This window comes from Ictidomys tridecemlineatus, chromosome 13 (genome assembly GCF_052094955.1).
Source record: "Ictidomys tridecemlineatus isolate mIctTri1 chromosome 13, mIctTri1.hap1, whole genome shotgun sequence".
Taxonomy (NCBI): Eukaryota; Metazoa; Chordata; class Mammalia; order Rodentia; family Sciuridae; genus Ictidomys; species Ictidomys tridecemlineatus.
The window spans coordinates 24538746-24564034 of record NC_135489.1 but is presented as its reverse complement, the minus strand read 5'-3'; the positions used below and the strand labels follow the sequence as shown (position 1 = coordinate 24564034).

Here is a 25289-nt window from a genome sequence, read left to right as displayed (position 1 = left end):
AGACGGGCCTCATGATCCAGGCCGCCGGGGCGCAGAAGGTGGGAGCCCACCCTAGTGAGCACCTGGAGTGGGGGCCAGCGTCCCCATCCTGCAGGGGAGCTGGGTGGTGTGGAGCTGGGCAAAGTGGGCCAAGAGCCCGCAGGACTGAGAGGAGGGAGCCCTGCCGTCCCATCGACGGTCCCCCAGAGCCCACTTCCCAGGCTTTGGTGCCCCCCCCCCCGAGGTCGGGGACAGCAGCAGGAGTCTGCAGTTCTCCCCATCCCCCGCCGGGAAGCAGAGGGGCCACCCCCAAACTCAGCCCCCGCCCGCCCCACAGGCCCAAGCCGGAGGCAGCGGCTGCGGTGGGGAAGGGATGGTTCCCAGCACGCGGAAGCCCAGGGGCCGCGCGTGGCTTCTGCGGTTTTCCCCAGACACAGCGGAGCCGAGGCTGGAGGCCGGATTTCCAAAGGCCCCATCCAGAACCTTCCCAGACTCTCCAGCCCCCCACCCCTGGTGGGTCCGGCCCAGCCAGCCACCTTCCCTCTGCCCATCGGGCCCACGCTTCTGCACCCCTCTGTGCCGCAGGACAGCCCGCGGCCCCCACCCAGTGACTTTGGCCAAGGCCTGGGGTCCTCTGGCTCAACAGCAGTGCACAGGCTGCCCCAGCCCTCAGGACTCCCGAGCATGCCTTAGAACCTTGGAGCAGGAGCGCAGGGTGGAGGGCCAGACCCCCACGTTCTGACCCACACTCTGCCGCCTGCAAATTGTATGTCCGCAGGCCAGTTCTTCTTTTTAAATTAGGTATATAGGACAGCAGAGGGCATTTTGATCCATTGTACACAACTGCAGCACGACTTTTCGTTTCTCTGGTTGTACACGATGTAGTGTCACACCCTATGTGCAGTCCCCACGTACCTAGGGCAGTGATGTCCACCTCATTCCACCGTCTTCCTGCCCCCACCCCCCTCCCTACCTCTCCCTCCCTATGCCCCATCCAAGCTCCTCCATTTCTCTCATGTCCCCCCCATTATGGATCAGCATCCACTTATTAGAGAGAAATTTCGGCCTTTGGGTTTTGGGATATTCTCCAACTCAGTCCAGTTACCTGCAAATGCCATGATTTTATTCTCTTTTAATGCTGAGCAATATTCCATTGTGTATATACACCACAGTTTCTTTATCCATTCATCTACTGAAGGGCATCTAGGTTGGTTCCACAGTTTAGCTGCTGTGAATGGAGCTGTTTGAAGGTTGACGTGGCTGTGTCCCTGTAGTGTGCTGATTTTAAGTCCTTTGGGTATAGACCAAGGAGTGGGGTAACTGGGTCAAATGGTGGTTCCGTTCAAGTTTCCTAAGGAATCTCTGAACTGCTTTCCAGAGTGGTGGCACCAATTTGCAGTCCCAACTTTTCAATTCTCTGGTTGTACACCATGTAGCGTCACACCCTATGTGCAGTCCACATGGACCTAGGGCAGTGATGTGTACTCAGGCTGTTCTTTACCCTCTCTGAGCCTTGCCAAGCTCTGGGAGGTGGGGTAAACAGTCACACCTCCCTCTTAGAGGCCAAGGAAAGCCTGGTCTCTCACACCGTAAGGACCTGGTGGGTGTTGGCTGTTTTTACTACTGTTTCTGTGGATCCTTGAGATCCCGGGTCTAGTCCTCTTGCCTCGGGACATCCCTCAGGGCAGGATCAGCCTCGGGACCTGTACAGGGCCCCATTTTCAGAAGGACCCATGGTCTGATGTGTCTGTCTTAAAATTCTCAGTCGTGTTGAATAAGGAACCTGTTTCATTATGCACTGGGTCCCCTGGGTCACAGGGCCAGCCCTGCCTCCAGGTCCACAGAGCAGGCCAGGGCCATGTGCTCCTGTTTCCTTTCCTTCACGTCCCTTGTCCCTGGTTGTGAGCTGGATGTCTGTCTCTCTAACTGGTAGACTCATGTCTGTCTGTCTCTCTGTGTGTGACCACGCCAATCTTAAACTCCTTGTGGTGACAGCCCTGCCGGACCTAGGAGATCTGGAGAAGGTTCTTCTGCATCTGCAGGAAGGGGATACTTTTGAGGGCAGATCAGAGGAGCACACAGGACAGTTTGGTGGCAGAGACAGGGATGTGCTGTGGGCAGGTTCAGAGGGCAGTCACACGGTCTGGGTCGGGGACGGGATCCTGGGAGGACCCCGGCCTTGAAGCCCTATGGGAGTGGGGGAGTGCTGAGAGGCGGCTCAGGGACCAGCAGCTTTTATCCCATGGCCTCCAGCGTCCTTCAGAGTGTCCCCAGGTCCCCGTGGCCTTGGGCAAGCCCATTGAGTCTCCCATTAGCCTCCAGGTGAGCGGGTCTCAGAACAAGTTGACTCATGGATGCTCACGGGTGCAGCCCTCTCCCATCATCCACTCGCTCTGCAGTTGGGAGAGGTCTTTCTCTGCCTGCAGGGTGCAGAGAAGTCCCTCAGACCCTGGCGGCTCTGTCGGGAGCCCTCCCTGGGCCAGGGAGACGTCTGGTTACTGAAGCTTTTGTCCTTCTTGCAAAATACCAAAACTCCCAGGGGAACTTCTGCCCCGAGTGGCAGAGACCTCAGCCCTGAGCTGTTTTCTACCCAACTCCGAGCAAACAGAGAGCTACCCACTCTGCTGGCTGGAGGAGAGTCAGCAGCGCCGTCAGCCTTCTGCAGCCGCAGGGGGGTCCCTGATGCCCTCGCTTCTCGCCTTGGGATGGGGAGGAGAGCTCTGCAGGAGTGGGCCTGGTGCGAGGGCAGTCCTCAGGAACCGGCCCGTACACTGCTGCTGCTACCACCGTGGTGACAACGATGATCCTGGCAACTACGGGGGACTCGGTCACATACACTCTGCGGCAAAGCCCCCTGTTCTCCACCAAGCACCCAGATCTCGCACGTCCCTTCAGTGCCACCAGAGAGCATTTTAGAAAGCAAGTTAGAGCAGAAACAGAGCTGAGCAGTGAGGGTCTTGCCACCAACTCGCGGAGCAACCCCCAGGGAATAAAGCAACCTCTCTGAACCTTGCTTGTCTCATATCTAAAACTCTCAGATAATCCTCAAGTCACCCCTGAGGCAGGGGTACACGCAGCTGGGAGCAAGACTGAAGAGGTTAAATCACCCAGGCCAAGCAACCAGGAGTGGGCCAGCCGGGCTCTGAGTCGGTTGCAGCTGACTCCCTCAAGAAGGAGGAGAGTGTCCCCCTGGTTTTCCTTGTTAAGCTTCCCCATCATTCCACAAACCGGAGCTTGTGTGTGTGTGTGTGTGTGTGTGTGTGTGTGTGTGTCTACCACACATGCTAAGCAGCCCCTCAGCTGCAGAACAGCACCTTTAAGCAGCTGGGGAGGCTGAGGCAGGAGGATTGTGAGTTCAATGTCAGCCTCAGAAACTTAGTGAGGCCCTAAGTGACTTAGTGAGATCCTGTCTCAAATATTTTTTTTTTTTAAAGCAGGGAGGGCTAGGGATGTGGCTCCGTGGTTAAGCGCCCCTGGGTTCAATCCCCAGTACCAAAAACATAAATAAAAATTCTGCCACTAAGGCTCACAGCCAAGGGGCAGGGAAGGCCAGAGCCCGCGCAGGCGATGTCGAGGTGGGCCGGAGTGGAGGTGCCCGTGCTAGTAGTGAGCAGTCATCACTTTTCCTGAAGCAAGAAATATGAGCCCAGGCATAGCTTTAAAACCGCTTGCCCTCGGAATTTTGCTTTCAGAAAATTTTAAGCAGACCTACAAATTATGTGGTGAACTGTCCGACATTGAGAGAACCATAATAAGCCAGTGGCCCTTGGAATATCTAGTTGGGAACGATTATGAAATAAAAAACGAACAGAGAGACGTTTGTCTCCATTTGGACCGCTGTTAAAACCATTTTTAAAAAAAATGTGAAGTTATTCTCCCTACACCCACCTCCCAAAATGCAGCTGTGGTGTCCCGAGAACTTTATTGTTTTTTTTTTATATTAAAAAAATAAGAGCAGTGTTAGAGTCAAACAAGACATCTGATTTCAGAACCCTAGGAAGAAAGAATAAACGAAACGAAGGATGGAAAAATCCCAAACCCCGACAATTGCCCTTCTCAAAGCTGAATAAATGAACAGACCAAAAACCAGAGTTGACATGACTGCTGCTGAGCAGGTACCACCGGGAGCCCAAATGCAACAATGTCACTCCTGTCCCCTAAGCCGTCCCCCTCCCTGGGAGAAGTCCCCAGGACAGGATCAAGCAGGTGGTAAGCCCCAGAGAGGCCATGTGTGCCCTTGCTGCTCTCCGTGCTGCCGAGGTAGGGGTCCCGTGTGCTCCCCGACCTGGGGCCACAGGTTCGTGTGTCGGAGACCCAACGCAGCCTCCTGGTCCGGCTGCTGGGAGCAACAGCAACTTGTCCCAGTCCAGCCAAACCCCAACCCACAGGTCTCATGGGGAGCAGCCAGCTGGCCCTAAGAAGGTATCGACGAAACCCAGCGCCAGCAAACTCAGAAGAGAGAGGTACTGGTTTGGGCCGGCTCCACCAGTGACCGCTGACAAATATTTGTGAATGGCCAGAGTGCGGAAGCCGAGGGCTCCATTGTTGGGGAACAAGGCCCAGGACCAAGCCTGCCCCAGCCATCTCAGCAGCCCTCTCGGCTCCTTCCTGGGCAGAGGGCGCAGGCCTCCTGTGGTCTGAGTGGTCATTCAGCCCTGCTCTCCTGAGGGGTAGGTCTCATGGCACATGGGAGGCCGGAGGTGGCTGCCGGGTCCCATGATGAGTGGACAGGCTCAGCCCTCTGGCAGCCTCTGGGAGAGCTCTGCGGTGGGACCTTACCTCACTAAGCCTCCGTTGGCTCATCTGAACAATGGGAAGAAGCGTTCTTGATCTGACTGCTCGCAAGGAAAAGAGAGAGGCCTTGCGCCCCCCGGCCTCCAGCCATATCTGGGCTCTTCCTACAGGATCATCCCGGTACAGCGCATCTGCTGGGTTGTTCTACATCCAGAGCCCCCTCTTATGAATCCAGGAGTCCTGCCTCTCTGGTCAGAAGGGGACACTTGAGGGTGCACTCCCTGGCTTCCTCTCCCACCTCTGGATGGCCCTCCACATGTGCAAAGGAGCTGCCCCCCAGCAAGAGTGAGCCCGGGAACACCCACTAATACCGGAGGACATGGCGCATTCTTGGTCACTGCTGATTTGGTGGGGCGGCTAGCTCCAGGGTCTTTTGAACCAGGAAGACGTGGAATTCCAGGTCATTCGAATTCCCAGGAAGGCGCAGCCAAAGTGCGACAAGGCCTAACGGATTTCTTTCTGCAACCCTTGACCACCAGCCATGTACAAATTACTTCCTTCCTCTTCCAGGTGGACAGGAGTTGATTTCTTTTTTCTTCTCTCTTTGGGGACAGGGGGAGGCTGCTGGGCAGAGAGGGGAATCCCTGGCATCGCCGGTGGGAAACGAGACAATTCCAAGATAGATGCTGGGAAGGGCTCGGTCAGCCACTCTTCAGGGACATTTCTTGGGCCATAGCTACAGGCGCCACAAAAATTCTAAATAAGGATGACAAAAGTTGTAAGAATTGAACGCTATCTGCCAGGGAATTTCCAAGTTTCCCCTCTGGGCTAAAAAAAAATAACCCACATTCAAAGAACAAAGATAATGGAAAGAGAAAGGGCCCGTTAGTTAAAAGTAATTGAAAAATTAAAGGAGGATGAATTCACCAAAGGCACCTGCGGAACCAGCATGGACCCTGGGTTCCTTGTTGTGGGCAGTGCTGGGAATGACCCCAGGACCTCTCCGTCCGTCAAGCCAGGCAAGGGCTCTACCTCTGAGCCACATCCACGCCCTCCTGGAGCTTCTGCTCTCTCAGGGTGGGTGCCTCATGCTCCCTAAGGAGGGAGTGGCCCCCAGAGCTGAAGGGCATTACTGTAGCTCTGGGCAGTCTAGAGGCCACTGGGAGGAGCCGGCCTCAATGGTCCTCTCTGCCAACAGGGGCCCAGCTCTCCCCGGGTGCCATGCTCACGGCCCTGAAGATTTCAGGTGTGTCAGGGAGCACAGAAGGGTTTGGGGGGATGGAGGTGCTTCCTCTTCCACCCCCAGTGTCTGAGCAGCGAGGTGCTTGCCTGGGAATGTCACCAGAACCCAGTGAGTTGGAAGGTGGATGACGAAGATGAAAATACCACACAGGCCTCCTGAGGGTGCCCAGTTCAGTGTAACAGACTGCATAGATATTGTTATAATGATTATGAGAGTAGGTAAGACCACTGAAAACCCTGGGCGCTACATATTTATACATACACAATGGTGAAGTCTGCCCACCTGTCTCAGCTGGCCTCTTCCAGTCTTCTTTGCTTGGTCATTATGCAGTGGGGAGGCTGGGGACAAGGAGGACCTTGTCTTGTTACTGCCCAGTGGGGGCAGAGGTCCACATTCTGCACCGGGCCTTCTTTGACACCCAAAGGGGTTCCTCATGACTGCTGCAGAGATAGAGGTGGAGGGAGGGATGGATGGATGGATAGATAGATAGGAAAGAAGGAAGGACAGACATAAGAAAACTCTGAAAGATGTTGGAAGGCAGACAGGCCAGGGACCTGGGGACCTGAGGAATGGCACCAGGATGAGTTCTTTCCATTTTCTTCTTGGCTTCATATATCCCAGACTGGGATCTAAAGAAACCAGAAACACCAGGAGGCATGAGCAAAGAAGCCCCAACCAAAGCTGACTCCCTCCAGCCAAAGGCCAGGGCACGGAGCTCTCCAGGCAATAACCACTCTGCAGCCAGAAGCCCCAGAAGAAACAGCGGCCCCACCCACCACTCGGGAAAGACTTATGGAAGGACCTAGACCGGGCCATCAGGATGGTATCAGAGAGACCAAGTGGAATTTCCATCTTGTGGTGTGAAAGCACCTCTCTCTCTGCGCCCGTGGAGGCCACTTGGGGAGCCAAGAATTCCTACCCCTCCCTGCAGAAAGGAGGTTCCCCACCCACCAACCCCCGTCCTTGCTGAGATAGTGTCTGGCGGCCTCGTGGAGAGTTGAACCCCCATTCCTGCCCAGCAATGATGAGGAGCCCCCTTTGGGTGCCAGAGGAGGCCCATTAGGGAAGGCGGACTTCCGCTCACACTGGGCGGTGACAAAGCAGTTCCCATCACCACCATCCCCACTGCACAATGACCAGGCAGAGCAAGATGGGAGGAGGCCAGCTGGGACAGGTTGAGTCTCACCATCGTGCCCGATGGTCCAGGTCTCAATGGAACATCGCTGGTCATACCCCCAATCAGAAAGACCTTATGTTGAATGGAAAAGAGACGATTAACAGAGGCCAACACCAAGCTGATAGGTTAGAATTATCTAGCGAAGATGTTACAGTGGTCATCACCAAAAACGCTCCAAAGAACACCTAGGAGTCCCGTTGAAACATGAAAACTCAGGTCTTGGCAAAGAAGTAGAAGATGTCAAGAAAAACCAAATGGAAGCTTAAGAGTTCAATGAAAAGTCCAACAAAAGGGCACAAACAGAAAGAACCATGAACCAGAGAGGTCACAGAAGAAATCACCCAGCACTAGGGACAGAGAAAAGGGACTGGAAGGGAACAAACTGAGCTTCAGGGGCCTGTGGGACCGTGACAAAAAGTCTGACATCAATGCCATTGGAATCCCCCAAACAGGAGAAAGCGTCACTCACAGACCTGTGACTGAAGTCCTTCCTGCGGTGCTGGCGGGAGGGTGGGAAGGCGCAACCTCTCTGGAAAACGGTGGTTTCTTTAAAAACTAGATTTGTGACCACCATAGGATCCAGCAGCGGCACTGCCGGGCGTCTGTCCAAGGGAGATGCGGACTCCGTGCAGAGGACCAAACTGCTCTGCAGATGTCCTTCTGCAGGTGAATGGTTAGGCACAGGGCGAAGCGTCCATCCAGGGACCGCCACCGAGTAATGGAGAAATAGAAATAGAAACCGGTCCAGGCAACAACCTGGGTGGGTCTCCAGGGAATTATGCAGAGTGAAAAAAGCCAATCCCAGAAATATCTGATTCCATTTATACCACATTCTCCAGAGTATAGAAGTGGAGAATGGATTCGTGGTTGCCAAAGGCCACGGATGGGGGTGGTGGGAGCGAGGGGGCGTGGCTCCGAAAGGGCACCCGGAGGACCCCTGTGCTAGGAGTGCTCTGTATCTTGGCTGTCTCGCGGTCGAAGTCCTGCTTGTGACATTGTGCTATGGTTGTGGAAGATGCTACCGTGAGGGGAAGTGGGCAAGCCGTGCGTTATTTCTTACAATGCATGTGCCGCTAGAATTGCCTCGCAATAAAAAGTTTAATTTCGGAAAATGAAATCATGTTCATTTAGAAAACATAAATAAAAGAAGAATCCACATCCCATCTCCCAGAGATAGCCACCATTAGCATTTTCGAGTGTATCCTTCCAGATTTTTCTAGGCAGATAAGTACTTGCCTGAAAGGACCCCTACTTCCCTCAGCAAGAGTGAACTATTTTGCTTCATCCTTAATGACTCCACGTTCCGTTTGGGCTGTGACGGATATCATTGTGCCTAAATCCTTATGCACATCTTTGATTACTTTATTTGGATACATTACCACATGTGGAATAACAAGGTCCAAAGGTGGGCATTTATTAGAGGCTTTTGAAACAAATTGTCAGATTTCCCGCCAAAAAATTATATTAATTTCTACCCCCTGATATACAATGTGCTGTGAATTACTTTTTGGGTGGAAACTAAAAGTCACATGTCTGTCCCTCCTTTGACCATTTTAATTTATCTAAAACCATGCCACTGCCTGGCGCGGGGCGCACACCTGTAATCCCAGTGGCTCTGGAGGCTGAGACAGGATGATCACAAGTTCAACAGCCACAGCAAGGCCCTAAGCAACTCAGTGAGACCCTGTCTCTAAATAAAATACCAATAGGGCTGGGGGTGTGGCTCAGTGGTCAAGTGCAATCCCCAGTACCAAATAAATAAATAAATGAAGCCATGCTACCAAGTGGAAAGCTTTTCAATGGAAAATTTTTTTCATTAATTTTTTAGTGAGAAAGAAAGAATGCATTTAATCCCAACCCAAGAGACCCCCCCCCCAAAATTTTACAGATAAAAATGTATCAAGTGCAGTGAAAGTGAGTTTGCTTAAGTAATAAGCAATCACTTGAAAGTTGGTTCATAAAGTGCAATTGCAGTGAAGGCCCCTGGTACGCTAGACAGGTCACATAGGAGGTGGAGACTCATTTTGGAGAAGGTGACGTCTCTCTGCCAATTTCTCACCACTGCATGACTTTTGAAGGGTGTGGCTATCTTGTTCCCTACCTGCACTGCCGGTGACGCTACGGCATGGAAAAGCTGGGGGTGACATTGAGATTGAACACGAGTGCTGGGAGTGGCAGGACACAACGTCAGGTGTGGGCCTGGAAGCCGTGAGGATGCCCACCCCAATCCCACTCACCCTTTGACTTGCTTCCGGTCCACAAATCAAAAGGTTGTCATTCACCCTGGTGCAGAGCTCAGGTTTGCCTTGCTGTTCCCTCATTGGAAAAGTGTTGTCAAAATAACCGGGAGCCTGTCTGCCCCAAACCATCATGTTAAATGTATTCATGTGCTAGGGCTGCCGGGACCAAGTGCCACCAACGGGGTGGCTAAGACAGCAGATATTGATTTCCTCTCAGTTCTGGAGGCTGGAAGTCCCGGATCAAGGTGTCAGCGGGGCTGGTTTTTCTGAGGCCTCTCTCCCTGGCCTGCAGGTGCCATTTTCTCCCTGGGTCCTAAGTCTGTGTGCAGCACCCCTGCTGTGTGTGCAGATCTCCTCTCACTAGCCAGGCAGGGTGGAGCACTCCTATAATCCCAGCGACTCCCGGAGGCTGAGGCAGGAGGATCCCAAGTTCTAGGACAGCCTCAGCAACTTAGTGAGACCTCGACTCAAATTTTTAAAATAAATAAATCAAAAAAGTTGGGGGGTACAGCTCAGTGGAAAAGCAGCCCTGGGTTCAATCCCCAATACCAGGAGGAGAAGAAAATAAATCTCCTCACATCATAAGGCTACCAGTCATATTGAATGAAGACCCACTATGACATCCTCATCTGAACTTTTAAAAAAATATTTATTTTATTTTTATTCCTTGTAATTTGTTTGATAGTAGAATATATTTTGGCATGTTGTACATACATGGAGTATGACTTTCCATGATGACATCCTCATCTTCCCTTGATCCCCTTTAAAGGCCCGGTCTCCAGGTGGTCACGTTCTGGAGGTGGTGGATGGGGTCCACAGTTGAGTTTTTTCAGGAAACCCTGCTACCAGAGGATACAGCAGGTGGCTGGCGACAGAAGCAGGAGGGTTCACCGTGTTTTCTACTAGATCGTTCAGGTTTCGTTCCCTGTGCATGTGTATTTGTGCATCTACTAAATGAATAAAATGTGGACTTTAAGTGAGAGAGGAACTCGAATCTCTCTCTGCCAGCCACCTGTCTGACCATTCTGTCACAAAGCCTGGTAGGTGGGAGGTTCTCAATAATTGTTTTTTGAGAGAATGAATAAAGGAGCAAGGCCGTGACTTCCTCCTCTGGTGTTCAGATGCGGGGACCCTCGCCGGCCCACCGCTGACCCCCCTCTCTGTCTTTCCCCTTCCCTTTGCAGAAGGCAGCAGAGACCTCCCGGGGGGAACAAGCCCCAACAGCACGGGGACCACCAGCCGGGCAGTGCCAAACACAACCGGGATCACCAGAAATCCTACCAGGGGGGCTCAGCGGCCCCCGCCTCAGGGAGGCCTACCCACCACGGCTACAGCCAGAACCGGCGCTGGTACCAGAGCAGCATGAAGCACCCTCCAGGGGACAAGGGGGAGGCAGGAGCCCACCGCAACGCCAAAGAGACCGTGGCCATCGAGAGCCCCAAACTTGAGGACACCCCAGGGGACACCAGGAACAGTGGCCTTGAAACCCCCCGCAGCCCTGACACCCTCACCCCAACAGCTCCCGAGAGGCTGCCACCACAGCCTCCGGGGGGACCAGAGGCCGAGACCAAGCACAAAGACAGTGTCCCTCCTGAGCGCGCGGGGGAGCGGCCCAGAGTCACCCTGCTCCAGTCTTCCAAAGACAGGCTGCGGCGGAGGCTAAAGGAAAAGGTACCGGTAATTGACTTTTTGTTGTTCTCTTGCACCAGGGAGGACAGCGAGAGGTAGGCGCTCTGGTAGGTGGGCTCTGGCGGGAGGAGAGGGAGCTATGTGGGGGGGCATCTGGGTGGACGCCACTGGGCCACCACAGGGCAAGCCATGGCCAGCTCTGCAGGAACCCCTCAGCACATCCTGGGCTCCCCGCTTCTGGTCACCCCAAAGGTGCAGCTAGCACTGGGGAGGAGCCGGAGGGACATGTGCTGGGGTGATGGGAGGGGCACAGGAGCATTTTGGGGGGTCAGAGTCCACCATGCTAAGGATCATTTGAGGACACGTGGAACTTAGGCAATACGACGAAAGGCTGCTTCTCCCCAGTGTGAGTCCCTCGCAGGCTCCGTCCCTGCCAGGAGCCAGGCAGCGTGGGAGCAGGCTGGCCTCCACCCTGCCCTCCCCGACTTCATCTCCCAGCAGCCTGCAAGGGCTCAAAGGTGCAAAGCCAGGAGGCCCAGCCTCTGCGTCACACGAGTGCCAGCCTGCGCTGAATGACCCGAGGACAGGGTACCAAGCTACCAGAAAAGGAATGGGGACTTGTCGTTGGTAGCATTATGTCCCTTGTGCCTGGTCTAGCGACCACTGCCCCAGCCCCTCCACACTCACCCAGGGCACAGGCGCTGTCGCCGGGGAGAGGAACCCTCTCCGAGGAAGGCTGATGGCCACAGCCATCCCTGCACAGCGGGCAGAGCTCCTGAGTCCTCCTTCTGGGACATCCCCACAGCGAGATGTACTGGGCTCCTCCTCCGGTTCCTTTTGCCCAGAAGCCAGGTCCAAGTCCCACCCTCAGGCAGAATAAGGCAGGGCACCCTCTTCCCAAATCAGCCCTTAAAGCTGAAGTGTCACACTGTGTCCCCCCCCTCCCCAAAGTGCCCAGCTCTGCTCCTCCTTCCTGTGGGGACAAGGGCCACAGGCTGAGAAGAAATCCTCCCTCATTTCCTGACATCCCAAAGTGGGCCTCCTGGCTGAGCCTCCTAGCTGATGGCCGGCGGGTGGCTTTGCCCGGAGAGCTTCCAGGACAAGCTTCTAGAGCCGTGGGGGAGGATTCTGAGTTCTCCAGAGGCCTGCCAAGCAGAGCGCAGAGCAGCACGGGGGACGCCGCTCGGGCTTTAGCACCCAGGCTCAGTCCTCACCCTGCTTTGGACTGGCTGGGTGACCGTAAGCCAGTCAACCACCTCTCTGAGCCCATTTTATTCTGCAAACTAGGTATAATATGCCCCCCACCACTTGCAAAGAGACTGTGAAGATTAAATAAGACATGTGACGTCCCTGGTGGGTGTTATTCAACACGCAGACCATGGTCCCGCCGAGGGCCCAGGTGGTCAAGGTGGGGAGGTGCATGAACAATGGAACAGATCAGGCACTTCTCTAGCACCCATAAATGAGTTTCAGGAATTGCCCCAGGTGAGGCCTGTCCTCAGGAGGGTGCAAGCTCAGGCCCATGAAAAAGTGTGTCTTGAGAACAGGGCAAAAGCAGGAGGGGTATCGCTGTGTGGCCCCGATCCTGCCCCTGGACTGGGTTTCACATCTCCGCAGTGAAGTCGCCTGCGTTCTTGGCCACCCATCTGCTGTCCTGAGTACATACTTTTGAGATAGCTAGATGCCATCTTCCTTCTTTCCAGCCCCTAGCCTGGTCTCAGCCAGTAAAACCTCAAAGGGCGGGAGGGGTTTTGTTCTACCATTTTAGGGACACTGCAGAAGGTTCCTTGGTGTGTAGCATCTGTGTGCAGAGAGCCCTCAGTTCCACAGGACATAAAGCCAGGGAGGATTCCACAGGGAACCCTGTGCCCAGAGAACACAATCACCCCTGGGCATTGGGAACCGAGGTTGTGGAGGACGTAGGGCCAACCGGGGCCACCTCTCACCCCTGCAGGCATTTTGTACCCTCCTCGCTTTCCCAGCCTGGTCTTCTGCTCTCGTCTGTTTTGTACAGATAAGATGTGTTATCATATTCCTTCTTTTTAAATCCCATTAAATTGGGGCTGAGGATATAGCTCAGTGGTAGAGCGCTTGCCTCGCCTGCACAAGGCCCTGGGTTCAATCCCCAGCACCACAGAAAATAAATAAATAGATCCCATTAAATCCTTTCTGATAGGCAAACAGACAGACAAAACCCCAATGTATATGAGAATCCTGGGTAGGAACTAGAACTTGCCATGTCAACGAGGGTGTCACCAAGGCCCAGAAAAACATCAGCAAAGAGCATTTGGGGCATGCGGGCCCTTGGTGGGTAAGCGTTCCCAAAGGACCTCAAGTCCTTCCTCTGGGGTGACAGCCCGCACTCCCTCAGGCCACCCGCGCCCCGCAGAAACCTCTGCTGCGCTCAGCCACGCTCGATTTCCTCCCACATGCCCAGGATGAAGTGGCCGTGGAGACCACCAGCCCCCAGCAGAACAAGATGGACAAGCTGATCGAGATCCTGAACAGCATGCGTAACAACAGCAGCGACGTGGACGCCAAGCTCACCACCTTCATGGAGGAGGCCCAGAACTCCACCAACTCCGAGGAGATGCTGGGCGAGATCGTGAGGACCATCTACCAGAAGGCCGTGTCGGACCGCAGCTTCGCCTTCACAGCCGCCAAGCTCTGTGACAAGATGGCCCTCTTCATGGTGGAAGGGACCAAGTTCCGCAGCCTGCTCCTCAACATGCTCCAGGTAACCCGACACCAGCAGCTGCCGCCGCATGCCCCCTGCCCCTCCGCGCGCGCCGTGGGTTATTACTAGAGAGGAGGCTGCAAGTTCTGACCACACTTGAACTTGTCCCGAGTTCCTTCCTCCATTGCCTGATTAATTATAGAAAATCAGAAGGCAGTCAGGGGCGAGGGATGAGCGGCCGGCTTTGTGTGTGTTTGTGTGAGTGCTCCATGGTTACAAAGGACCAATATAATTTTATAGGTGCTTTTTGTTCAACCAGCATTTCCCGCTTTCTATTTTCATGATAAGGGAGACGGCGGCTGGCTCTGTGCTTTGACCTCTGCATGTCTGAGCAGACGTGAACTTGCCGTGGACCTCTCTCCTCTCCCCAGGGTCAGCCTCTCAGAGCGTGGTGGCTGAGCAGTTGTTGTAGCTGGGACTAAGATGGGTTTGAGCAGAGCCTTGGGGGGACAGGACGCAGATGGCCTGTCTGCTGACGCACTGCAGGTCCTGGGCTGAGGGAAAGCATGGCAGCCCAAGATTGCCTCGTCCTTGGTGCATTCCCACTCGATATCCCTTCAGCTTAGCTCCAGTCCTGCTCTCTCCTGCCTCCGTGGAGACCAGGTCCAGCCATGGTCATGGCAGTTCATGTGTGGCGGGTGTGGCCTTGTGCACTTAGACTGAACTCTGTACCCCTTTGTCTCACATTTGTCTGCTCTTTTGTTGTGGGTGGCCGTAGGTGAACTGGTCGCACTGGGGATAAATGGCAGGTATCGTGGCATTGTGGCCTCACTAGGGCTGGGCAGAAGCCATCTCTCCTGCTACTTTGTACTTTAGAGATTAGTTGAGATATAAATCAAGCTGCTGGTTCAAATAAAGTCAAACAGTCACCTAGACATTGTGGACGTAGGATGGCAGAGCCCAAGAGACCACACGCAGGTCATTGGTCACTCGGGTGACCACAGATCGATCATCTAAACTGCCATTCACAGCTGCGCCTGGACAACAGGTATAAACAAGGTAGCACGTCCACCTTCGTCTCAGCCACCTGGTTTATGATTTGCCGTCTTTTCGCTAAAAGCAAGAGGAGGCCACTGCTTTCTATCCACCTGCGGCCTGCCGAGCCCCACGCCTGCTGTCCGTCCTTCCTTCCTCTCCCGTGTGCCCCGGGCACTGTAACCTGAGCCTCCCTGGCCAGTCTGGGCGCCTCTCTCCAGCTCCAGGGCTGATCAGGTTCCCATTCCTGGATCGCCCTCGCTCCCCTGGTGATGAATTCCCGCATTACCTGAGGGATTTGCACATTGGGCGTGTTCCTCGCAGGCCGGAATGTCCTGGGAGAGTGTGAAGGGTGACAGGCAGAGAGGCCTGTCGCCATGTACCACCAGGCACGGGGGAGCCGTGGACAAGCTCGGCCTTGCACTCGGCTTGGGGATTATTTTTTTTTCAAACAAGGGCCAGGGTGAAGCAAGAGTTCTAGACCATGGTTGCCAGCTCCAAGTAACCCAGCCACCTCAGCGGCAGACAGTCCCAGGGCACAGGGTACCCAGGGACGCTGGCTGGCTGCAGAGGCTGCCCAAGATCAGGCATCTGTTTTAGCCACCCATGGTAAAGTGGCCTTGCCCCTAGATGTCCAGCAGAGCCTCAATCCTGTGACTTCTCAGCCACCAAAGGGGCTCTGGGACCCCTGCACCCACTTCCCTGTGAGTCACAAAATCTGCTCATTGGCTCAGGATGGCTCCAGGGGACCCAGCAGGAAAGGTGCCTGTCAAGCTGCGTTTCACTCATTGAGTCCCATCCGCATCCCCCGACTAACAGGTTCTCATAGGGTCACTGTGCTGGGCGTTCCCTGGGCGGGATGCGCACTGACCTGATGACAGGGGACCAGCCCAGACCTGGCTGAGGCTGTGCGGTCGGCAGGGGTCAGCAGTGGGAGCCCCGCCTTGCAGTCGCCCCTCGGGCTGCACCTGGTGGTCTGGCCCTGCTGGCTGCTAGAGATGAATCGGGCCACCGCAGGAGCACAAGTGACCCATCTGGGCCTCTCCCTTTCACACATCCCCAGGCCTGGCTGCTGGACGAAGCAGTCCTTAGCACACCAGCCCCATCTGAGTTCTTGCCAACTGCTTCACCCCACATTGGAACTCTGTGATAGGTCTGTCCTGAGTGACATGTGACAAAGGCCTACCCTACTGATGCCACCTTGTGTCTGGGGCAGAGGTGAACCAGTAACTCCCACACTCTGCTCTTGCCACCCTGCGGCCAGGCTTAACCTCCATCTGTATCCGAGGGGACACCTTCCCCATTTCTGTCCCCACCACCAACTAAAATTCACTGCCCCTCGCATCCCAGATACCCGGCCCTTTGCCAGGGTGACTCATACTCACACTTTAGGTGGCACTTGGGCACGGATCGCCAGGGATCCTGCTGTAACCCCCTGACTCTGGGCTCCTATCACCAGGTAGTCACCCGACTAGCGTGTCTTCCTGTGTCAGGCAGAGGATTCGGTGGGCAGTGCCCAAAGGCAGCCCTGTCCCCTAGGGGTTTGCGGTGGGGAGCGATGGGGACTCCTCCCAGGAAGCCCAGGAGCACGGCGATGCAGGGTCCCTGCTGTCATTGCCCACCTCCCAGCTCGGGAAGGCAGGGACCCCCTCTGCTCCTTTCTCTCTGTGTCCTGGGGCTGGCAGGCCTTGGTGGCCATGGGGAAATGGATGTCAGAAGAGGAAGAAGCTTACCCCTCTCTTCTCCCAGGCCATTGGCCCATGGACAGCTGTGGTCCTAGCTAGAAGGGAACCCCTGGAGGCAGACACGACCCCCATTCTGAGCTTCAGGGCTTGTCCCCATGGTGTGACAGTAGCCGTGGGCCTGGCTGGAGAGCGCGGGGCTCACCCCACAGGCCACCACTCACCCCCTTCACCACCCACAACCCAGCTTTCCCGCGAGCTGCAGAGGAGTCCTTAGGGGTGTGACCAGAGGCTTCACCTAGGCCACCTCTGGCTTGCTGTCTTGGGAAGGCCACTGTCTGTGCTGCGCCCTGAATACACGGCCCATCCGCAGGGAGCCCAGCTGTCTGATTGGTCCTGCAGCCCAGGATGTGGCAGAACTTCCGGGCAGCAGAGTTCAGGGTCACTCACCACCCAGACCAGAGAGGCCCAAGAAGAGCAAGGAGCAGGCTCAGCACCCACCTGCGTCCCTCCTGACACCCGCGGGAGGGCCCCTCATCTGCTTCCGTTGAGTTTCTGCCACACCTGGTTGGGTAACTCTCCTGGCAGAGAGAGGGAGACCTGGGCCCAGCGCCCTGCCCTCCCCTTCCCCGTGGGGTCCATGCCCAGCTCCAGCCACGCAAGGCCCACTTGGCTCTGTGTCTCTAGCCAGGCCCTGGTTCTGTTCTGCAGCCTCTGAGATGCTCCTCCTGTGGCCAGGTTGGCGGCCACGTCTCCGCCCAAGTTCTGAGACGCAGCTTAGTGTGCTGGCTGCAAAGGGGCCAGGCTGTGAAGTGCCCCTGAGCTCCGCTCCCAGCAGCTGTCTTGTCCCCAGGCCTTCCTGGCCGCCTGCTCCTGCTGCCTGGCCCTCAGTGGTGGGAGCTGGCAACACAGGAGGGAGAGAGGCCACTTCTTCTGTTCTTCTCCAGCAGAGGCCTGAGGGACGTCAAGCTGGGGTGCAGCCCCCACAGAGTAGGGAATGGGGTCTAGGGGGAGGTCAAAGGTCCTTCAGTTCTTCCCAGCCAGACCCACCAAATCCTCTCAGGGAACTTAGAACCACTGCCTTCATGAGCCGTGACGGTGCCGTGGACCCCAGGGTCTCTGGACTCCTATCACCCATCCCACAGCTCAAAATCAGTCTTGGGACTTTGTTAAAATGCAGATTCCGATGCAATGTATATGTGACAGGGCCTGAGAGTCTGCATTTCTAATAAGTTCCCAGCTGACGCTGGTGAAGCTGGTCCAGGGACCACACTTGGAAGCAGCAAGGCATTGGGACTGGTAGTTTGAGGGTAATGGGTCGGCTTCACAGATGGGTAAACTAAGGCACAATCTCTTGTCAGTGTGACTGTCCACAGTGGGGAGCCAGCCTAAGAATACTGCAAGATGACGGATGCTGGGTCGTCTTTAGGTCTGTGGGTTCTCAGGTGCTCTCCATGAGAATCATGAGGAGAGCTTTTAAAACAAGCTGGCCCAGGGTCCTACCTGACATTGAACTAAATTCTCAGGGACAAGACCCCAGGGCACCCTTTCATAAAGAATCCCTCAGGTGATTCTAGGTGCAGCCAAGGTTGAGTGCCACCACTAGGGAGTTGGCCCAGAGACACCGGGACTCTCCGTCATTGTCACTTATGGACCAGCCGGATCTGCCCAGCACACTGTAAACCAGTCCCAATCTGTCAGGTGCCGGGCTCTTTACTGAGTGATGCGCAGGACTCGGAACCCAACAGAGAGAACAGGAGGCCTTAGCTGCTGACACAGGGCCTCCTCCTGCTCCATGCCGTCCTCCTGAGACTCCTCCCCAAGACAGTAAGAGCCACCTCTTCTCCCCCACGGGCTCCGTCTCTCGCCCTCCGACTTCCCCTGGTCTGGTCTTTCTTGGCCTCATATTGGCTGGATTGACCAGTACGGGTTTTAGAAAAGGCCTCACTTTCACCCACCTTGCCAGGCTGGGCCAGAGGCAGTGCCACCCAGTAAGGCTGGAGAAGTGATCAGCTCCCTAGCGTGGCCCCCCTAGCCCCACCCGGTGGCACCAAGGCCCCCCACCTCACTATTGCAGAGGTTCTGCGCATTGACTGTTTCCAACTTCCAGGAGAACGTGGGCTGCCCAGGGCAGAGGCCATCCGAAATCCCCCTGGATCCTCACCGGGGAATCGCAGTGCAATTGGAGGAAGGAGGAGGGCTCCAATTTCAGGGAGAAGTGAAGAATGAGTGTGCCTCTTTTTATGGGACCTTTGGAATGACAGGAATTGGAGGCCTGAGCCCCCTCCGCCCAGCACTGCCCCGTCACCGCCCCAGGCCTGCGGTTCTGTGGGTTCCGGGAGTGCTCCTTTGCTGAGATAGGCTTGTGTAGTGCAAGTTCAAGCCCTGCTCTGTTGAAATGTGTGTGCCCTGTTTAGCCAAGAGGTGTCTGCATCTAAGCTATGCAGAGCGAAGTATTATTAGAGCAGGCATCAGTGTGTCTGTAACTGAACCCAGCCCTCCCTAGCAACCGTTGCCAACAACACATCTAACAGAAGGATGCGATACCTTTTTTTTTTTATTTTTTATTTATTTATTTATTTTAGTTATACACAACACTAGAATGCATTTGGACATATCATACGCACATGGAGTATAACTTCCCATTTTGGTGGCTGGATATGATGTGGAGTTACACTGGTGTGATTTCTTTTTTTAAAAAGAAAAACAAAACAAAACTTCATCTTCACCAAGTCGTGAACACAGCAGGGCTGTTGTGAAAAGACAACGCAAAAAATCAGAATCTGGCCTGTGACCAGATTTCAAAATAAATTGCTTTCCACCAGTACCTTTGAGCAGACGACCTCTTAAAAAGCTGACCTCAAGCTTGAGACACAGACAGACTGATCTTAGAGTTTCTGGCTAAGTCACCATTGAGCACTGTGCTTGGAGATTTCGATACAGAGAAGCTCAACGGGGTGGCAACTCTGTGGGGGTCTCTGGAAATGATTTTAGATCCAGGAGGGACACGCAGATTTTCTGGCCTGACTGCCCTTAATAGTAAATCAGAATATTGTCTCAAGTCCTGAGGATGTTTCTTACCTAAGCTGCCTGTGTCCACCCGACTTCCACCATGTCTCCCACACACTGCCCCCTTTCCTGGTCCCATGTTTGCAGGCTCAGGTAGAGGAACTGGGCTATTATTCCTCTAACTCTATTTGTAAGGAGAAAACATTCTCTCTCAAGGTTTTTGCAAAATCAAAAGGCATTCCCCTGTTGCAGAGCTCTGGAGTTCCTGAACTGGAGTTGCTGATAGTTCGTCTTCTCTGGAGGATGGGAAGAGAGGGACTGGTATTGATTCCTGGGGCTCCAGGCAGCTCTGAGTTGTAGGCTCCTGGAAGGCAGGAATCCTGGCTCAGTTACCTCCTGCCCCCAGCTCCTCCCATCACAACTGGTACCTAGAAGATGCTCAGTAAAGGCCTCAGTGATGGAAGAGGGTGGGGGAATCCTCGGTCCTGGAGGATGAGCATCCTCCTCTGTCAATCAAGGTGGGTCCCAGGGCAGGAAGGCTTCCCTCTGTTGACAGATGAGAGAAGTGGCTCAGCGAGGTCCCAAGAGGCTGACTGGTCTTCTGGCTCCCATGTTACTTCCCAAATAGGGTGCAGGGTCAGAGCCTTGGACAAATCAGGAATCTATCCCATGAAGCCATCTGGGGGGCTTCAGAATCCACCCTGTAGGATCATCCCCTGGGATCTCAGCCGTCCCAGAGACTCGGGCTTTCTGGGCCTCCGGAAGGCCCAGGGGCCTGAGAGAACACCGCTGCCCACGGGCCGTGGCCCAGATCTGCTCCTCACACCCTCTCCCTCCGCTCAGACCTCCTCCTGGCTCCCGCACACCCCCGCTGAGCTGGTGTGCATGCCAGGCATGGAGACTAATGTCCGTGTTGGCCCGGCCGGGCATACCCAGGGTGGAAGCGCATTGTTCTGAGCATTCCAAAGCCCATGCAAAAGCCCCGGCTGTCTCCACGCGCTTCCCTCCCGGGCTGCGAGAAGCCAGGGGGCACGGAGTGGAGGGCTAGCAGGCAGCACACACCCTTCCCACGGGGGGTCACGGAGGGTCATTCCAAAGCCCCCGAAAAGTCTCCTTTTTCTCAAAATAGCTGGCATCGGAGCACCCCATGAGTCATCTGTGCCCGTGCCAAAGGCCATGTCAAGGGACACCAGTCATCCCATGAGCTTGAACCTCTGCGGGGCCTGTCAGGCTGGGCCAGGGCAGGGAGGGCCCGTGCCCGGTTGGTGCCCTTGTTTTCAACCTCTGCAGGGGCCACAGCGGGAGGTGCCCTGTGCCTCTTGGCCAGACACGTCGTGGACACTTGCTTTGGATTGAGGGAATTCTCAGTTCCCTTCATTTCCTCCTCATAACCCATATTGAGCACCTGCAGTATACCTTGGGCTGTGGATGGCCCTGTGAAGTGTCATCTCCATTAATTTGCCCAACGTTCTGCTCCTCTTATCTCGGTGGGGGCCAGTGGGGACACTAGCCAAGGCTTAGGCAGCCGAGTCAAGGACCCACTGGGATGTCTCAAAGGCATTTGTGGACACAACCTCTCTGACTGTTCAATAGGGAGGTGGCCCTGGGGACAAGGTGGCTTCTGAAGGTGCTAAGGCTCCCTCTGGAGCTTGAGAGTGCTCAGGGGGACAGAGGTGACAAGGACTTGAACCTGCCAGTGCATTTTGTCTTTTGGGTCAGAATAAGCAGAGGAAGTAACCACTGACCCTTGGTCTGTCCTGAGGGAGCCTGGACAGAAGCCTGCTGGGCGTCCTGGCCTTGGGTGGGTGTGGGTGGCACAGGACCACCACTCTCGGCCCCGTGGAGACTCGTGAGCTTTTCTGCGAAGCCCAGAGCCCGCCTGTGCCTCTGGCTGCCCCATCTTCTCCGTCCCCACAGGGCCCCCGACTCTGTGCACATTGAACGCACACCACAGGTTTTCGTGGGTCTCGGGGGCAGCTTCCCACAGTCCACAGAGAAGCTAGAGGCCCAGGGACCGCGGGACCCTTGGACAAAGTGACTGCTTCCTGTGAAAGGTGGCCACTGTCTGCGTTGTCAGGTGTGTGGCTCTGGGTGGGAAGGGTTAGTAAGACGTGCATGCAGCTTCGCGAGTCGGCCAGCTGGGCCTCTGGGACACCCAGGTGGGTCACTTCCTGGACTCTCAGCCCTCTAGGCAGGATGTCTAGCCCTGAGGTAGCAAAGCCAGGCCCTGGGAACCTGGCAGGGGGCAGTGATGACAGCCGCTGATCTTCAGCACTCACTCATTCCTCGTTCATCTGTTCGGTTTTTGCAATGCCGGGGGTGGAACCCGGGGCCTCGCACGTGTGCTGGGCAAGGGCTCCTCCACTGAGCCACACCCAGCCCGGAACTGAGCATTTAAAACGCACCTCTGCACCCCAGCTCTATCCTGGAGAGGACCCTGGGCTGGGGTAGACTGAATCAGCTGACATGCCACAGCCCCCAGCCTGAAGGAAGCCCATTGCTGCCCCAGGAGTGTGGCGCCCCACACCAGCAGGGAGGCTGGGGGGAAGAACAAGCCCTGCCAGGTTCCCCCTGCGCCTCTGTCTTGGAGCAGCATCTCCCCTCCCGTGCTGATTGGGTTTGGGGTGGCGAAGGCAGGCACTGGTGCTTACAGACCTCGGGTCTTGGCGGAGGTCTGGGACTGGAGAGGTGCCATGTGGTCTGCCTCCTCCAGGAAGCCTCCCCTGATCTCCCAGTTCAGGGACCTATCCTTCCTCTGACCCGTCGGTTGACTTGTTTAAGCTTTGTTTCTCTGAGATTTGTGTCCCCAGATATCCTAGAGACAAAGAGTATTTCTGTGCCAACTTCATGTCCCACCACCAACTGACACACAGTAGGTGTTCAGCCAGCCTCAAGTGGCTAGTTCCAAGATTTTCAGTTCAGTGGAGCAAAGAGCATCCAGTGGGCAGGGGACAACTGAACAGGCCACAGGCCCAGAAGGGGACAGCACGGTGCCTGCCCCTCCTGTCCCAGGACCGGGGAGCAGGGAGCATTCCCGGGGTCAGGATGACTTCACCCTGCCCCCTGCCAGGCTGCGTCCTCTTCCCTGCACACCCTCACCCCCCACCCCGGCTTTCCTTTCCCCCCTCAGTCCCCTGAGGGAACTTGGCCGGGCGCTGCCCTGTCTAAGGCTGCCACACCAAAGCGGCCCTGCAGATAAGTAGGTTATCGGAGAAGACCAGCTCGGGTGTCCCGGGCCCCAGAGGGTCACCCCTGGCTGGCTGGCAGCTCACCCCCAGCACCTCCTCCTCCTCCCTCTCCGAGCCAGGCAGGCAGGAGACAGCAGATTCCTTGCCGCCGCTCAGCGAGTGGCCGGCCCCCAGCCGCCACCGGGAATCTGAGCTATGCTAAGCGGCTCCAGATCCCAGCATCTCCACCCTGCCTGGGCACGGCGGCCCAGAGCGGGCGCCTCTACCTGCCGGGCCGCCACTGGAAAGCTGGCACGGCCTGGCCAGCGGAAAAAATCTCCCTGCAGGTTATGTAACTGCTCCCCAGAGGCTCCCCGCCTCCCCCACAAAGGGACAGCAGCCCGGGGAGGGAAGGGACCACAGAGGGTCACTGTTCAAATGGAAGAAAACAGGGTGGAGTTATCGTCCAGGGCCCTCTGGACCCAGCCTGTGCAAGGCCCCAGGTAGACTGGACCTGCTCGGGGCAGCAAGGCCTGGCCAAGCAGGGCACAAGGAGGGCCGGGTGTGTCCCCAGAGAGCCTGGGAGGGTTGGATTCCAGGGAGGAGGAGGAACGCAGGCACCCCTCTTCTTTTCCTTCTTTTTCTTCTTTGGCATTTTTAAAAATTGTTACAACATCAAAATTTATCATTTTAACCATTTTGAGACACAGCTCAGCAGCACCAAGGACAGTCATTATGCTGTCCACCTACCCCAGGACCCCTCCACACGCCAAGCCAAAGCCCTATACCACCAATGATAACTCCGCCTCCCCCCTCAGCCTCCATTCTGCCTCTGTCTCCGTGAATTTGTCTCCTCTTTGTACAGTACACAAGTGGAATCACACCAAGGTGTATGGGGTTTTTTTCCTCTATGTCTGGCTTATGTCACTTGGCATAATGGTTTCCCCCCTGGGATAGCATGGTCAGACTTTCCTTTTTCATGGCTGAATAAAAATCTATACCACATTTTACTCATCTATCCATCAATCCCTCAATGGATGCTTGAGTTTTCTCTGCCTTTTGGATTCTGTGTATAATGCTGCTATGAACATGGGTACATAAGTATCCACTTAAATCCCTGCTTTCAATTCTTGGAGGCATATGCCTGGGTGTGGAGTTGCTGGATCATATGGAAATTTTATGTTTAACTTTTCTGAGGAGCTTCCTAACTTTTCCAGGAGGGTATTTTTAATATAGGAGATTTCATAAACCAAGATTTTTAAAAAATGACACAATTGAAGGACATTAAGGGCACTGCCTTGCCTGGAATCAAGCTGAGAGTTAAAGGCAGTCTGTAAGATGGACCAATTAGGGGCAAAAGGTTTGGGGCTTTATGAAGCAGGACCTGGGGAGCCATTGTAGGTTCTTGAGCTATAGCGTTCCCGAGCTTATTAAAAATCATAGAACGATGTAGACGAGAAGGAAAGCTTTAGAGACTCTCCAACTGAACAGGCTCACGTGATGGACAAGACCCCAGAGGTCCAGGGAGGTTAAGAGAGACTGCGCTTTAGGGAGGCACGTGACGGGTTGCAGGACACTAGACTTAAGTGAGTCTTTTTGAGAACCAGGGTTCTGAGTGAGCACACTGATATCTGTGTGCAGGGGTCAGGCACAGATCTGCGCGTGCCCCTCAGAGACCTAAGCTGTCATGACAGGCCCCTCCCCACGGGCCTCCTGGAGCCTGCTCCTGGCCCTGGCATGGAACAGACTCGAGAAGCTGGGGTTGCCCACCACAGGGACCGAAGGCCAGTGTGGAATCCCTGTTCCTGTTCTTCAGCAGGGTCTCCGTGGGCTCTGAGGGCTTCTAGAAGGTTGGGTCACCCTGGACCTCTGGGCCGTGGGGAGCAGGCTCCCCCACCAGGGCTCTGAGGCCTCAGCTCCAGAGCGGTCCCCCGCCCACGGCCCACAGGCCACCTGTGAGGAGAGCGAGCAGGGACTCTGCCTCGCTGCCCTGTGCCCAGTCCTGCCCGCGACACCCCTCTCTGCACTGCGTCAGGCCTCTGTCCCCTCCCCATCGCTGACCACGTTCTGGACGCCTGGCGTGGATGGGAGGGAGTTAGGAAGTGAGTGAGTGGATGAGGGGGACAGAGCGGGGAGGGAGGGGACACCACAGCCACAGTCGTGCCGAGGTGTGTGTGCCCAGTGTTCAGGGCAGCCAGGTGGTCCCCACTGCAAAGTCAGAGCCCCCTCCAGGTGGCCACCAGAGGTCAAGAGCACAGAGGGCATTCCAGGGTGCAGAGCGAGGAAGCAGATTCGGGGGCCGGCAGGGGTCCGTGCCATGGTCACTCCTGCATGGATCAGCACTATCCAACTCTGTGTCCTGTTTCTTCTTCCCACACTGCCTGCTGGGTGGCACCTCCGTCCAGGAGAGGTGCTAACATGCAGCACAGGGCATCTGCGTGATGCTGCCCAGCACTGATTTGCCCCCGGCAGCCCCAAGTTCAGGGTCATGGCTCCTGCATGCCCACAGGTCCCCCTCCCTTGCTGCCTCACTCCTCGAGCTCAGGGTTAAAGTCCCGCAGCAGCACCAGGGCCTGGAGTTGACCTTTAGGGAGCACCGTCCCAGCCCCACCCCCCCGGCCCCACCGTGTCCACACTAGTCCAGTGTCAGGGATGGGTCAGCCGCCCTTGGGGGAACAAGGAAGGGACAGCTGCTGAGAGCAACCTTCACTGAATCC

General features: G+C 55.6%; 1 protein-coding gene across 8 annotated transcripts in view; it reads left to right on the top strand.

Annotated features, from left to right (window-relative positions):
* Ctif (cap binding complex dependent translation initiation factor) overlaps window positions 1–25289 on the top strand; it is a 265733-nt gene that overhangs the window by 159902 nt on the left and 80542 nt on the right. For 6 of the 8 annotated variants that reach the window (XM_013357599.4, XM_078030064.1, XM_013357601.4 and 3 more), the window contains 2 exons: window positions 10558–11050; window positions 13440–13739. In XM_013357599.4, the coding sequence (XP_013213053.1) occupies window positions 10558–11050; window positions 13440–13739 (793 nt within the window). The remainder of the gene's footprint in view (window positions 1–10557; window positions 11051–13439; window positions 13740–25289) is intronic. The other 2 variants (XM_013357600.4, XM_013357602.4) reach the window with 1 other exon arrangement.